General features: G+C 37.7%; 1 protein-coding gene across 5 annotated transcripts in view; it reads left to right on the top strand.

The window, feature by feature from the left end:
• gse1b (Gse1 coiled-coil protein b) overlaps nucleotides 1–17,008 on the top strand; it is a 212,204-nt gene that overhangs the window by 169,564 nt on the left and 25,632 nt on the right. For all 5 annotated transcript variants that reach the window (XM_042774994.1, XM_042774993.1, XM_042774995.1 and 2 more), the window contains one exon: nucleotides 9,974–10,171. In XM_042774994.1, the coding sequence (XP_042630928.1) occupies nucleotides 9,974–10,171 (198 nt within the window). The remainder of the gene's footprint in view (nucleotides 1–9,973; nucleotides 10,172–17,008) is intronic.

Raw genomic sequence — 17,008 nt, 5'->3', positions numbered from 1 at the left:
TCACACCTCCAGCCTCGCTGTTTTTTGTTAACCACGAGGCACTTTCAGTATACTTTTGACAGACTTCCTCTTTTCTTCTCTGCATTTGTGTTTGATGTTCTGTGATGAGTCTTAACAGATAGCTACAGTTTGCATGTATTTGATAGGATGCAATGCGTTTTTACTTTCACTCATACAACCATTAAATGTCAGCTGTTATATGAACAGCATAAATGACAAGAAACTAGAGACATAACCATTTGCTCTCATAACACCTGCCTTCATGTTCTCTGATGTAAATTAGTAAACATGAGAAGGGAGGGATTGTAACCAAAAGCTCTTTTATATGGTTATGTTTCTAGTTTCACACTGTCTTCTGATCTTTTCCCCCTCATGTAGTCTTCACCTGTATGTGTGATAGTGCCCTCTGGGGGTTGTGTTTGACTACTCTGAGCACCACACATTTATTTTCTCATTTTGTGTGGCTGTACCAAACCACATAGCGTAGGTATGAATATAAACTAGCTAAGTGAGCACTTCCTGTGCAAGCTGTAGCTACAAGGCAGTCACACAACAGACCACACGCATACTCAAGCAACCGTCAGTTACATATCGTTCAATCTCGTGACAACCTCAGCTCACGGAGAGAGTCTACTCTGATTTGCCTATCCGCCTTAGTCAAACACAGCCATAGCCCTGCATATGCAAATGCTTAGGCATGCTGGGTAATATTCAGGGCGGGCGGTGACGGGCGTCCCCGGCTTACAGCTGTTATCTGATGTTATCTTTGACACCAGATCGGCCTCGACATGTTGCAGCATTCAGCATCTGCGACCTGGAAACCAGACCTTTTAACAGCACCTCCGTATCAGACTCAGCAGTGTTGTGTGTCACTAAAACATGCCAGAGAAATCATGTTTTCAAAGGGGAATTTGATATGGGTGTAATACAACAGTAAACAGAAGCTTATTGCTCTGAAGACAACATAGTGCAGCATAACTGCACGATTTGCTAGAATATTAAGCTGCCTTCATTACATCTGCTGAGGCAAACAACGTTATAACGTTTGGATGAAAGTTTACGAAACAAAACCTTTTCTAGAGCTGCCTCATAGAAAAAAGTACATATTGTGATTTCAGTACTTATTTTGATGTTTATGTATTTTCCCATGAAGGGTTTACCTATTTTTTTTTTTTTTTTTTTTTTGCATATAATCAGAGGATAATCATTTTGACCAAACTGTCTAAGTCTTAAAGTAGATTCACAAGGTTAATTGCAAGCTGTAAAGTACAGTAAAAAATTAGAGCATTTAACGAGACTGGCTTTTTGAGGGATGACACAAATGAATGAGTTCAAACATCTAAAATTTTGCCACTGTAGTTTAAAACAGAGAGTTATCACTGCTTTCACAAAACAAGTAAGGACATGGCATTTTTAGGTTTTTAGGAAAGTTGAATGACCAAATATGACACTCTTTAAAACGTGTTTGCCAAAATGATTGTTAATGCCTGATATATATATATAACAAATAGAAAGAGACGTTTATTCAGAGAGTAAACAGATTTCATGTTGTTAAATTGTGGGGTCTTTTGGTTGTCCTTGGTTTTTAGGGGACACTGGATGGACGACTCGGTGGATTTTGAGCTGGTTTATGTTTATGATTATGATGATAAAACAATATGATAACAAATTACGAGAAATATCAAGCAGCATAACAGACTGTTTTTGTACAGCTTGTACACCTGCACCGTGCGCTTTAAACCATGCACTTAGATCGTTAAAATAGGGCCCCTAAAGTAACTGTAAATGGATGACACCAGAAGCCTCGCACAAACAAGTCACAGATGGCTTGAAGGATGACCTTTAAGACCTTGATTAGCTGGTCCAAGTGTGTTTAATTAGGGTTAGAAATAAACCCTGGAGGAAGGTGGACTTACCGGAGCAGTATTGGACATCCCTGAGATATGTGTAGAAATTAAACCTAATTTGCACAGTTTTTACTCCGTATATACAAAAAAGTGTTTGGAAACACAAAGCAGTAATTAGTGATAATGCTAAAAATGCCACTTTGAGTACAGTGAAATGCAAGCAGATGAGCTTTCTGCAGTGGAAATATTTTTGTATATTTCACACCTCCAGCCTCGCTGTTTTTTGTTAACCACGAGGCACTTTCAGTATACTTTTGACAGACTTCCTCTTTTCTTCTCTGCATTTGTGTTTGATGTTCTGTGATGAGTCTTAACAGATAGCTACAGTTTGCATGTATTTGATAGGATGCAATGCGTTTTACTTTCACTCATACAACCATTAAATGTCAGCTGTTATATGAACAGCATAAATGACAAAAAACTAGAGACATAACCATTTGCTCTCATAACACCTGCCTTCATGTTCTCTGATGTAAATTAGTAAACATGAGAAGGGAGGGATTGTAACCAAAAGCTCTTTTATATGGTTATGTTTCTAGTTTCACACTGTCTTCTGATCTTTTCCCCCTCATGTAGTCTTCACCTGTATGTGTGATAGTGCCCTCTGGGGGTTGTGTTTGACTACACTGAGCACACACATTTATTTTCTCATTTTGTGTGGCTGTACCAAACCACATAGCGTAGGTATGAATATAAACTAGCTAAGTGAGCACTTCCTGTGCAAGCTGTAGCTACAAGGCAGTCACACAACAGACCACACGCATACTCAAGCAACCGTCAGTTACATATCGTTCAATCTCGTGACGACCTCAGCTCACGGAGAGAGTCTACTCTGATTTGCCTATCCGCCTTAGTCAAACACAGCCATAGCCCTGCATATGCAAATGCTTAGGCATGCTGGGTAATATTCAGGGCGGGCGGTGACGGGCGTCCCCGGCTTACAGCTGTTATCTGATGTTATCTTTGACACCAGATCGGCCTCGACATGTTGCAGCATTCAGCATCTGCGACCTGGAAACCAGACCTTTTAACAGCACCTCCGTATCAGACTCAGCAGTGTTGTGTGTCACTAAAACATGCCAGAGAAATCATGTTTTCAAAGGGGAATTTGATATGGTGTAATACAACAGTAAACAGAAGCTTATTGCTCTGAAGACAACATAGTGCAGCATAACTGCACGATTTGCTAGAATATTAAGCTGCCTTCATTACATCTGCTGAGGCAAACAACGTTATAACGTTTGGATGAAAGTTTACGAAACAAAACATTTTCTAGAGCTGCCTCATAGAAAAAAGCACATATTGTGATTTCAGTACTTATTTTGATGTTTATGTATTTTCCCATGAAGCATTTACCTTTTTTTTTTTTTTTTTTTTTTTGCATATAATCAGAGGATAATCATTTTGACCAAACTGTCTAAGTCTTAAAGTAGATTCACAAGGTTAATTGCAAGCTGTAAAGTACAGTAAAAAATTAGAGCATTTAACGAGACTGGCTTTTTGAGGGATGACACACAAATGAATGAGTTCAAACATCTAAAATTTTGCCACTGTAGTTTAAAACAGAGAGTTATCACTGCTTTCACAAAACAAGTAAGGACATGGCATTTTTAGGTTTTTAGGAAAGTTGAATGACCAAATATGACACTCTTCAAAAACGTGTTTATATATATATGATTATTATATGCCTATATTAATGCCTGTATAACAAATAGAAAGAGACGTTTATTCAGAGAGTAAACAGATTTCATGTTGTTAAATTGTGGGGTCTTTTGGTTGTCCTTGGTTTTTAGGGGACACTGGATGGACGACTCGGTGGATTTGAGCTGGTTTGTCTGTGTGACATTGTGATATAAAAGCAGTTTTGGCCCCAGACGCAAGCGTTGAGAACACAGCAGCAGTGTTTGATAGTAGCTGCTGTAATCCCTCTGGTGGCGATAAGACATGGTTAAACAAATGCAACAAGAGTGGCACTGAAGCCGGAGATAAGACACACACATGCCCGGACCTTGTCTTATCAGCCTGAGGTTCATACAACATAGCGCTCACTCTATGTGTGTTGTCCAGGTCTGTGACCATCATGTCTTGGTGTGTGAGTGTGTCAGAGGGCTTGAGGGTCATGCGGTGGGGTCACTGGGTTGAAACTGCGGGGCAGTTTGGAAGAGTTTAACATCACCGTATCAATTACGGCTCAGTCTCTGTAATGCCTACACTAGTCTACTGTCCTCAGCTGACAGGAAACCCTTAGGGACTACAACAGTGGTGGCCGAAAATCCTCTACACCCACACAATACATAAAAAGGCAGCATTCTTTACTCCCTGCAGTGCTCACACACTGTTGTTCTGTTATTGCTGTTTATAATAGGCTGTGTACATGTGACACACACACACACACACACACAGGAGAAAGGCTTCATTATGAACCACCTGGAAGTGCCACAGCCAGCTGCCAGATCCGCTGAATGTCATATGGTGTGTGTAGGCTATCTGTGTGTAAAGCTGCAAGGCTAAAGTAGCTCATGTATTTCATTCTCTCCAGTAGCATTTATCAGTCCCATATCTGGTGATACCAGAAAGCATAAGTGACTTTTCAGAATTGTCACATTACTTATAATTCAACTCTTTTTTTTCTGACCATAATGTGCTTCTCATTCATCACAAGTGTAATTTGATAATTGGACACACTAGCACAGGAGATCTAGTAGATTTTACAGTTTCTGCAATGTATTTACGTACTTTCTTATGAGGCATACATCAATGTGGTACCATTTGGATGTTATTAGAGTAAAGCCTTTTGTACAGTTTGCCATATACTGTCGTCATTTGTTGTCTCTCTATCCACCGAAATGTTCTAGGTCTAAAAAAAAAGACCCCTGCACTAGCAGGTATTGTAAATAAGGGTAAATGTTGTGAAATTATCTCATGTGTCGGTCAGCATATGAGCAGACGGTTGCTGTGTGCGTGTCGTAAAGATGAGTCTGCATGCAGTTACAGATAGTGCTCTGTGGAAGGGGAGTGTTGTGTTGTTGTGTGCAGACTGTAGTTTAACTTTTTGCTGTGTGTGTGTGGAACTGTGTGCCATCTCATCTTTTCAGACTACAGTGATAAAACCGGTCATTCTGGGTCAAGCATGTGTTTGTATGTCTTGTGTATATCCTCACACATTCTCCCCGAGGGCCATGTTAGTCTGAGTCACGCACATACATGGGTAATTCCAGATGAAAGACAGTAGATAGCTCTGTCCTGCAGATCTGGACTGCTTTAATGAGCTGATAGGCAAATCTGTTGCTGGTTAAAGATTAAACGCTCTCCAGGGCAGCACACCTCTTATCTCAACAGTAGGCTGCAGCATAGCGGAGCCACCGGGATTATTGCCACTGTGTGTGTTTACGCATGGTCAGGTCAGAAGTGGGCTGCTCACTAGAGCCCTTGTGTGCTTTGTTATGCCGTGGCCTGTGCTTGTGATTCTGTCTAAAAGGCAGCGGCTCGACAGTGTTCACATTACGGCAGATCAGCAGATTAGTATAGATTTGTAAACACTAATATTTATCCATGCTTGTTCATAGATTAAACAATAAAAAAATAACAGAATCTTTAATGATTCAGTAGAGTCAGGAGCAGGGAGATTTTTAAAACTGGTTATGAGACTCTGCTGGCTTGATGTGTTTTTGTTGCATTTTTGGTATCTTCAGCATCTGATGAACAGTGAGGGAGATGTCCAACCAAAACGTACAGATGGCAGCTCCCTCTGCTGGGGAACAGCACATGTCATAGTCATATCAGAAACAGAATGTCACACAATTTAGCACATTTTGGATGATTAAAAAATGGAAAATAAATTAAATTGTGATATGGACTATATATAATATGTGAATATTGAAGTGCAAGAAGACGCAAAAAGCGTTTTTTATTCTACCTCCAGAGCTTCACTGGGAGTTCATTTCACTAGTATTTCACCATTTTATTTGATAAAAACTGTTTGATACTGCCCTTTATAATTTATTAGGGATGAATGAAATAAGGACGTCAAAAGTAGAAGTACTTCAATACCAAGTCAATACTATAGTTAAAAAAAAAGTCACAATGCTAGTCTGTATTGGTGCTACCAAGGGAAAACCCCATAAGTGTTGTGTGTGAGGTACATAGTTGTTTGAGCATGTGTGCCGCAAAATGAGCCATATTGTTGAGCTTAGATCAGTTCCTCCCTAACCTCTTTCTTTCTGTCTCTCTGTGAGAAATCTGTGAGCATCAACAGAGGAAAGAGAACTGAGTCATTGTGGCCTGCGGTGATGACTTCTTGTCTTCTGTTTAACCCTTTATGTCCTGCACACACCTAAAACAAACACTTTGCCTTTGTGTTGGCTGGTTGAAACTCATGATTTTATGCAAATCAGTTTTGTTTCTGTATCTCTGGGTACAGTGGAATTGATCGTGATTGATCTATCTATGATTGATCGTGGTAACTATGAATGAAAGTGTATCATGCTGCAGTCAGTCCTGTGCTTAAATGAACAATAATCCATTGCTGAATGTGATAGATATGTTGGTGCTCTCCTGCATTAAAATGATGGGTGTAAAACCGATTGATGACATTTATGTAGGAAAATTGTGATTTAATGATAATATATCATCTACTGTAAGCAGTTATGATGAAATTATCTGTTGTGATGCAATGGTGCTGCTTGGTAGTTTTTATCCACCTTATTTTGCAATTAGGAAGTAAGCTATTTTAAAGTTGTTTGTTTTTATTTATTTTTTTGGAAATTGTTACAAAGTTTCACTTAAACAGAAGTAGTTACTATGGATTGGACCATTTCCAAACAAGATGCTTAATTAGTAGTGAAAGCAAGTAGTTTTACATGTTACAGCATCTTATGTTCCTTTCACTTTAAAACAAATGACACCTATAACAGCTTATTCACGGCCCCTTCCTATATGAAAACACAAAAGTGCCACAACCAGAATGAAGGGGTACACACATTTATGTATTTATTTATTTTTATTAAAAGGCTTGTAGTGGTAAAAAAAAAAAAAAAAAAAAAGTCTTGCTGGTGTGAACTGCCCGTTAGTGCTTGTTCTCATCTGTCTTGCAGTTTATGTAGGGGGTGGAGCACAGATTGTGCCTTTGAGAGAGCGAGACATGGGGGAAGGAGATTGTTGTGGTGGAAGAGCATGTCAGCACATGCCACCACCTCTGGATCAGGATCTTCATGAACACACACAGAAAGAGGGAGAGAAAGACAGGGTATCCCCTCCCCGTCTCTCTTTCTGTGTTATCTCAGAGGGGCAGAGGAATTATGGGTGGAGAAGAGGAGGGTCATGTGACATTGCACCAGCTGCTACACTGGACCTTTCACTTTACGAAAGGGATTGTGTGTGTGTGTGTGTGTCTGTTGCTTTGTTAGATACTCTCCAAACGTTTTTTTTTTCTGAAAGAGCGACAGTTTGTGAACTGAGGAAGTAAACGGAGACATTGTGCTTGACGGTAATTTAAAGGTGTTGTGATTGTGTGCTATTGTGTTTGCAAACTCCCATCATGCATCTGTGAGCTGGAATGTGAACAAAGTAGTGCTGTGCATCTGCGCTGTGTGAAGGGTCAGTCTGAGGATCTGCGATTCAGTGCTGCTGTTTGTTTCATTATTAATAGTTCTGAGTGGTTTATGTGTAGTGCAGTGGGTGAACGGGTCTTCAGAGAGCTCCTCTATCTGTCTGTCTGTCTGCCTCTCGCACCCCTGTTTGTACTGAAATGGTGGTGGATCTGTGATTGGCTCTAAGGACTGGCTTATGTTTCTACTGCCGTGAAAGAAAAAGATGCTGCATATCCTCTCCACAAACAAACATGGAGTCTCTTGGTCAACACATTTGTTCATTTTATACATTGTTTTATTCATTTTATAATATCTAAAGCTGGCGATTATGTTTTTTGTTTTCTTGCATATTTGTACATTAAACGTTTCTCTCGCAAACACTGCTGCACTTTTGTTCAGGGCTCCAGACAGAAAGACCAATTAAGGAGCCATTGGCTCTTAAAAGAAACTAAAATAGGTGCCAAATAATTTTGTGCCACAAAATAAACTTAAAAAAAATAAAAAAATTCAGTCATACTGTGATGTGTTTAGGTCTCCCCTCCTTTTACATCTTCAGCATTTTAATTCATACACAAAGGATTGTTTATTACACAGAATCTGCCAATATCATGGACCATAATTATGTCAGCATCACTTGGCCAATGAGTCCTCCTCCTCCTTCTCAATGCATCTATAAATGTTGTAACATATATTGCACACATCCTGCCTGTTTTTCGTCATTAGTAACAATTATATAGGTGTTGAATTTTATCTTTAGCCCCTTGCATTCTTTCTTATGTACACAACTGTCATCAGATTAAGAAAAAATGTCAATATGCAATATAGCACCTTATGGATATGCAATATAGCGCATATTTAACAAAATGCTCCTCTTAATAGTTATTTTTTCTAGCTGACTAATGAGCTTATGGACACTGAATGGTTATTCTGAGGTATTGTTACGTGGCATTGTTTACAACTTTACACATTTTGCGCAGTTTGAAACACTGAGCGATTACATGAGACATTTCAGTAAGTTTTACTGTAGGCTTACTTATACATTTTGATATCCATTCATGTTTATATCATTATTGTTCCAAGTTGTGCATGGAATAGACACCACTTTTCTGCATTTTTACTTCGCACGTGTCCATCATTTTTTATCTCTCTTATGCTGATACAACTGGAGATGTAAACACATTTCTTTTAGCAGGTGTGCCATTAATGCTAGCTGCATTCAGCAGAGATGAGGACTGTTTGAAATACTTTTTTTTCACTTAAACTTTAATGCACATCTCAGTTTATTACGTAAACATAAAAAAAGATGTGATAGCAAAACAAGCAAGATTTTTTTTTTAAATCATAACCTGTAAATTTATAAGGTCGCCAGTGGCAATCTCAGCAAAAATATAACTCAAAAATGAATATTTTTGGTTGCAAATGCGACCATTTTAGGTGCAGTCTGGAGCCCTGTTTGTTGTTGGCTGTTTTTCAGGGTCATGATAGGCAACTAGTCAATTAGTGAACTTGAATAGGATACATATTAGATGATTATCTAGGCCCCTGTAGTTTTATTTATTTTATGATTATTTTTTTTTATATCAAAATGTTAATTTTAAATTATTGCATTTAACTGTTCAATAGAAATAAATGTCTGTCCATTTCTTTTCAATTAAACTAAGCTTTTATTTTGGCAGAAAACTGAGTGTATATTTTACAGAAGCATTCTTTTTCAGATGGAATATGGAAATGATTGTTGAACTCTCAGAACAGTTCTGGAGACAGAGTTTGTGTGGAGCATCACGTATACTTGAGTACATGTAGTAGATAGCAGATAGAACAGAGCACAGCTTATTCTTTCTGAACACACCCAGAATATATATTTGAGTAAATTGCTGTATTTTGCTTTCTCCAATTTATTAAGTTGTTCGATATCAGTTCGATATCAGGTGTTCAATATCAGGTGACCCCAAAACCAGCCTAATTACTCGGGGCTTTCATTGATGCCTGGCCAGAACAGGGCCTGATTGGGCACCAGTTAGTTAGTGGAAAAAGTTTCTTTCTCTCGATCTGACCTTAGAGATGCTAACATGCATTTTTCCAGGCCCATATTCCTCTATTCTTAGTCCAGATTTAACACATAACCTCTGCATATGGATTTTTATTTTTTTTTGTGATTCTGTATTTAATCAGTGTAAATGAAATACAGCATGTTTAATCCGTTCATTTTTTTTAATGTTTTGGTACATACTTTTAGTGTGTGTGTGTGTGTGTGTGTGTGTGTGTGTGTGAATCCTGGCAGACAGACAAGCTGACCTTGGGCATAACCTTTGACCTCTTCTTCTTCACCTCTGTCCTGCAGCTGTTAGGGTCACACAGTGTTTTTTTGTGTCAGGCTGTTTACGTCCTCTCCTCGGTTAGTCAGCCCATCAGTGCAGGGTCCATGCATTTCCTGTTTATTGCTTTTAATATCTGACTGTGCTTCTCTGTCTCCTTCAGGCATGAGCCATGAGCCAAAGTCACCATCGTTAGGCATGATTTCCACGGCGACCCGCACCACGGCGACAGTCAGTCCCCTCACCCCGTCTCCCCTCAACGGTTCTATTGTGCCCAATGGCAGTCCTGCATCTCAGTCCACCCACTCGGGATTTGCCGCCGCCCTACGCAAGCTGGCCAAGCAGGCAGAGGAACCCAGAGGTAAGCTGTGACCCCCTGACATTTGATCCCTGACCCATGTGTCATTGCTCCAAGGAAACAGATGAACCCTGGGTGTCGTCCCATTATTGCTATGAAAATGACACATTAGTGGAATTTAAACTGGATTGAATGAAGTCTGCTTTTCCTGCAAGTCTTGTTCATGTTTAGTGACCCACTTGTGCTAGACCACAGTGTTTACTATGGCATCATCTCAACAGGGTCAGTAGTCCATAGCTCGGGTCATGATCCAGTGCTGTTGGCTTCTGGGCCCCATGGATATTGGGTGAAAGAACTGTGTTTCTGAGCTGAAAATTGAAATTCTGCTGCTTCCAATACTACGTATTAGTGCTGGGTGGTATATAGAGTTTGTACGATATATCGATATTTTCTTTATAAGCGATTCGATATAAGGCAATACCGTTTATATCGATATGCAGTAGTTTGATACGAGCGCATCTGAAAATATAGCTGAGGACACAGACTGAGCTGCTGCCGAGAAAGTGCATAATCCAGTTTGTTCTAAACATGTGACAAGCCTCATATTAAGGCCTTTAAAAACTGGTAAGACATAGTTTATAGTTTCGTTTAGCATATTACTTTAAGCAGCTCGGCCTGTCAGATGCTTGGACAGAAAGGCTGCATGTGCCACTGACAAAGACACTAGGCTACTCGCGCTGTTATGTGTGTTTCAGATGTGCTGTCTCCCTGAATGCATAACTTACGTTTCACGGGTATATTCTCCATCTGTAAATGTTAGAAAGCCATGGAAATATTTCAATTTTTCTGTCAGAAGTGCATGAGCCTTCTGGGATTCTCCGCTAAGCTTCACTTCAGTGAATGAGCGCCACAGCGTCCATGCGTGCCAAACAGACAGAGCTCAATTAAATAGGAGCGTAATAATTTTGACTAAAATATACATTTCACTGAAATATTTGTAGTTGGACAATAAATGTGACATGTAGAATTTAAAACCTGCACGTAAGTCTATTTTTATGATAGCACTGACTGTAAAGTGACTGTAATGGGGTAATCAAAATAGCCTAGCACAACTCTGTGCTTTTTTTCTCATTTATTTCATTTTTAGTTTAGTGAATTAAACTTTGTTTTTATTTTTAGATAGCAATGTTACAATAGCTGTGTCCGAAACCGCTCCCTATCCACTATATAGTGCACTATTTCATTGGGGTGTCAGCCATTTGGTAGTGCTGTCCGAATTCTGAGTGAATGACTTCATTCCCTACTACATTAGTCCACTACTTTTTACCCACAATGCATTCTAATTTCGAGTGTACAACCGGTGTACACTTGCTGAAGCAGTATTTACCACAGTCCAATGCGGACACCCGGTGAGCTGGAAGAGAGAGCGGGAGCATGCGAGTTTGAATGAGAGATGCCGTTTACATCTTTATTTTATTTTTTTTCATACATTATTTATATTAAAATATGTTATGTAGGCAATAACTCAGTATAACTCTTTCCCCACCATTGACGAGTTATCTTGTCATTTAGAAGACAACGCTTCCCCCCCATTGACAAGTTTTTACGGCTTTTCTTGTTTTCACTGTTATACACTCGGGGGTGCTATTACACATTTTTTGAATGAGTACAAAACCTTCCGAACAAAAACAAACGTCAACAGGACGAAAAACTAGCGATCTCTTATGTAAACAGATGCATATGATAAATAATGCGATCACCAGCAATAGACAGTGTATATATATATATATATCAATCCCTGAATCAATCCCAGGACGTGTTTGCGTTCACACAGTAGGCGACCCGGCAATGTTCCAGCAATTTTCCGGGTCCAACGTGCAGTGTGAAAGGGGCTTATGTATCCAGTGCTGCCTATGATATCCCACAATCCTGTGCATTCGTACCAGTTGAGCTAAAAAACAAAGATGACATCCAAAATTTGTGGTTGGTTGTAAGTTTGTCTGTAAATGTTTTTGATAAATTTTTTTCACATTCAGTGTCATTTCTAGCTAGAAATTAGTACTGTAGAAATGTAATATTGAATTAATTATCTCCAGAGTGCTCTCTATTTTGTTGTAGATCATTAAACTATTATGCTGTCTCAGAAGTATGTCCGAAATCATTTTTGAGAGGACTGCTGTCTGAAAAGTCATTATCTGATAGGGCAGCAAGAAAGTTTTCAGACACAGCCATTGTATGCCTTACTAATCAAATACTCCTGATTCAAGTGATCAGACTCCAAGACCTAAAATGTGTGTCTCAAAAGACAATAGAGATGTTCAAAATGTGCAGTGCAAGTAAAGGGATTGAGACCCACTGCTATAATAATAACTTTTGTATTTTGTTTTTAACTTAGGTTTTAAATGTTTTATTATTATTATTATTATTATTATTATTATTTCAAGAAAAAAAATATTATAGCCAAAAAAGTTATTGCCTGAATTTTTTGTATTAATATTTTGGTTTGTTTAAGCTAAAAGACAATGATAAAAAGAAAGTAATACAATTAGATTTCACATGGAGATATGGAGAAGAACCCACCCATCCCTTGGAGAGATGAGTTCTTTCACATTTGAATCACACTTCTCTCTCATTTGAATTAGATTATCTGTGTTTGACATTTTTGTTAGATGGGTTTTTATTGAAGATGATCAAGATTATAAATGTTATCTGCTGGGCCCTCCATCTTAAACTTGCAGGACAAACACTACATTGACCAACCATCACTTGTACAACACAACAATGGAGAAGTTAATATTGCTGGTAACTGCATTTTTATATTCAGTAATATTCTTCAAAATAAAATACCCGTAACATGTAACTGCCTTGAATATTCCAAATCATAGCAAACAACGCGTCACTCCAGAAAAATGCAGTGCTTCCAAAGCTCTCTCATGCACCACCAGCTGGTCGTTTTCAGAAGAGCACCAGGCATTATGTCAGCTGACCAAAAACACTCTGGGGGACACACTTTAATTTATTCATTTATTGTTAGGCATATAATGGTCTCTTATGCATTTATGCAATATAACTTGCGAAACCTGAGAATTGAGTCCAAAGGGTTCCACAGCATTCCTAGATGCGTCATTTGCGTAGCTGTAATTCATAGGTAGGGAATATGCAAATTGTGAATGAGCATGCATGCATGCCCTATTTACGAATGATTGAAATTCATTAACATACACACATTTAACTATCAAATCTGACCTTTACGAAGTATTTGTGAATCCGGAGGAGAGTTTTCGGGAAGGTCCGTTTATGTGTAAATTACTCAGAATTTACTCATATATTTTCGAATGTTTCATGAATGAGGCCAAATGTACATATCTGTAGAAAAAAACACTCTCTGTGGGCACTCAGTAATGCAGTAAATGATGCAGCAAAATTTCTGTCATCATTTACTCACCCTCGAGTCACCAAACAGTTGATAGTAGCCACTGACGGCCATATATGGAAAAAAAAAGTCAATGGCTACCGTCAACTGTTTGGTTTCCAACATTCTTCAAAATATCTTCTTTTGTGTTCAATGGAAGAAAGATATTCATACAGGTTTGCAACAACTTGAAGTGGGTAAATGATAACAGAATTTTCATTTTTGGGTAAACTATACCTTTCAGAAAGGAAGTAACCAGTTTGGACCAGATGCTGCTGCCTTACTGTGTGCCGACAGAGACATTTTCTACAGATACGTTCATCACGTGTGTCTGTGTACACGGATGCTATTTGTGTATGTAGCCTGAGGAAGGTACACACACACATTCTCTACATGGTGCTCAGCTATGTTTGTAGACAGCGTCTCAGCAGGGAAGCAGTCTTTAACAGTCTGCCAGAATACCACATGCTTCCTGTCTTCTCCTGCTTGTCCCCTAGTGTGAGTGCTCTCCAGCAGACCCAGGAAGAGCTCTCCATATAGAGAACACTTTTGTGTTAATGGCTCCAGCACCCTGCTGTGAAGATGTCTGAAATGTTGTGAACCCACACAACATCACTGGACTTAAATTTTATGTGTCCTAATATGTTGTGTGTAAAATGCTGGATTTGCAAGACCATAATAAAATCCTGTCATGTTCCAGTTCAGATTTCACCAGATTATTGTTCTTGTTCTGTGCATAATTTGCATTATGACCATTCTGCTGCTGCTGAATTTGACAAAATTTGTGAGATACCTGACAGTGAATCTAGAATGAAAAATGCTTTTAAAGGTTTTGATTGAGACACTTAGCCTTGATTCAGCAAGATATCCAAAAGCACATCTTTGAGTTATGCCCAGTTACACATTTACTTGTCCCTAAATGTCAAATAAAAAGCAAACTCTGATTGGTTGACCATATTGTTTTTTTTTCCTTTGTGAGTGGTTGGGTGCTTCTTGGTCAGAATAAATTGCAATGTGGAGTCTGCTGATGCTCAGCTCTAGTGCTGTGTCTCATCACCTGTGTTAACTTTGCCTTCTGTTTCTTATTGAGTCTGTATATCTGTAGCCCATCTGTGGGTGGCATTTAAAAACAGACAGTTGATGCACATGGTTAGGTCACTCACACTGTTAAAAACAGCTCTAGAAACGCCTCTTCACAGTATCTGTCTGAATTGTCTCCAGTCCAGACAGCTGTAGGTGGGCTGCAGGAGTTTACAGACTGGGCCAGTGAGACGGGTGAGCGACAGTGACTGAATGATGACATGTAGAGTGTGGGTTGACTTCCAGTTTCCCAGAACTTTCATTTATTTCAGTTGCTGAGGCAAGAGAGTGTGTACATAAGCATGCCGTTCCGGCAGTGAGATTTCCTGTTAAAGAATGCATAAAACCTGCAAAAATAATTTTTTGAGGCAAATTAATAACAATTACATTTTTGACAATATTTCAAGTGTAATTTATGAGATTTGTTATATTCTGATTCTAATTTTTCTTTGTAAAAGGTAAAAATCATACTGATTTCAAAGTGTGCTTAATTGCATAAAAAATGGTATTTGGTAGTGACATTCCTTAGAGTTGCACACAGATTTTTATGATTTTTAAACACATTTACCTCAAAATGATGGACCTATTTTCTCACCCTGTAGCTATAAGAGAAAGTGACACACAAATATTTCCTGATCATAAATGTAGGGGTGTAGTTAATTTCAGTCTCAGCCAATGGACTTAAACATACACTGTTTCGGTAGTCACATGGAAAATGTGGGACACATTTTTTAACATAGTTTCATAATTTACAAAGAAAATATAAAATAAATATTTTTGAACTATTCTTTTAAAAGAATCCAAAATAGTTCGGAATAGCCACCTCCTAATTAAAAGTACCCCAAAAATGATGATTTTATATATATTAAGCTTACTAATATTTTAAAAATTATTGTGGGTTTCAGTAGAGAATAGAAATATCTTAGTAAACATCTAAGATTTAAATACTTAAATGCTTTTTAAATGTGTTTTTTTTTGGTTGTGGGACAGGAGTTTGGACCAGTTCTATAGAATAAGTAAATTAGTGAGTTATATTATTTTATTTTTTAATTTATCTGTAAAACAGTTACTTGTGTATGTAATAATCAGTTAATTTAAACTGAGTTGTATACCAAGATTTAAATAAAATATTTATTTGATTTTTATTTACTAATGCATTAATTAAATTAGTAATAATACTAATTTATTGAATTTATTTTGAAAATATATTTATTTTCATTTATTTATTTATTTATTTATTTTTTTGGCCAACACCGATACCAATTTTAACAAACAACTATTGGCTGATTCCAGTACTGATATTGGTCAATTTCATAAAGCAGGGGTTAAAAAAAAATAAAAAATTTGATTGGTTCACTTCCAGCTGAATTGGTATTTGAGCGTTTCTGTTCTTCTGTATTATAACCGTTCCGAAACCAGTTTGAGTAGAGAAAATACTGGTTAATAACGTTGTTTTTAAAACTTTTTCTTTGCCTATACTACTACTACTACTACTTCTACTACTACTACTACTACTAGTACTAATAATAATAAAAAAGAAAAGAAAACACGAGGGTCTTGACCTGGTAGCCTATCTTGCTCTTATTCATAGCCAATATAGCATCATCTTTTCTAGATTTTGACCAAATGTATTAAACAAAAGAAAATACTGTCAACGCTTTAAAGACATTAAAGTAGGCCTATTTTTTCAAGATATTTAAAAAAATGTTTGCAGCATGGATAAAAAACACTACTCCTATAAGCGTTTTGAGAGGAAAAAACTGCCTAAATTAGTAGGCTGTACATCGCATTTAATTATTAATACATTATTATTATTTTATTATTATCCTTCAGAAATAATGTAGGCTAAAACCGGTAAATAATGCAAAATATTTACAAATATTACAAACACAATTAGGCTATTTTAGTTCCCTTCTCTCCACAACAAATCCTCTAAAGTTGTAAGCCAAAACAAATTAATTTAAAAGCGATACTGAAGCCTACCTCTCTCATTCTGCACAAATCCAAATGTTTCCATATTCACAACGTATCTGAATGCTAAAATATTATTTATTATGTAAACTATAGGCTTTGTTCTTCACTCGCATTTTTGACATAAAACAGCATCCTTTACATAGGCTATAACAGCACAGTGAGGCGGTGGTTACGCTGAACAGCACAGACTGTAGGGACTATTTCAATTGAGCAGTGTAACTTTTTATGTATCTTTAACTGTATTTTATTTTGATAATGAACAGGCTGCAATTTCAAGTTAGTAAAAATATGTTGTATGTGCGTTTGAGTCGCTGACACTATTCAAAACTAAATCTTTTGCAAAATAAAAATGGCTTTCCTTTCCATAAACTTCGGAGTGCGTTACAATGATCCAAACTCAGCACAATTTTTTCTTTCATTTTTTAATCTGTTAA

Source organism: Cyprinus carpio, chromosome A18 (assembly GCF_018340385.1).
Source record: "Cyprinus carpio isolate SPL01 chromosome A18, ASM1834038v1, whole genome shotgun sequence".
Taxonomy (NCBI): domain Eukaryota; kingdom Metazoa; phylum Chordata; class Actinopteri; order Cypriniformes; family Cyprinidae; genus Cyprinus; species Cyprinus carpio.
This window is presented reverse-complemented; position numbering and strand designations above follow the sequence as displayed.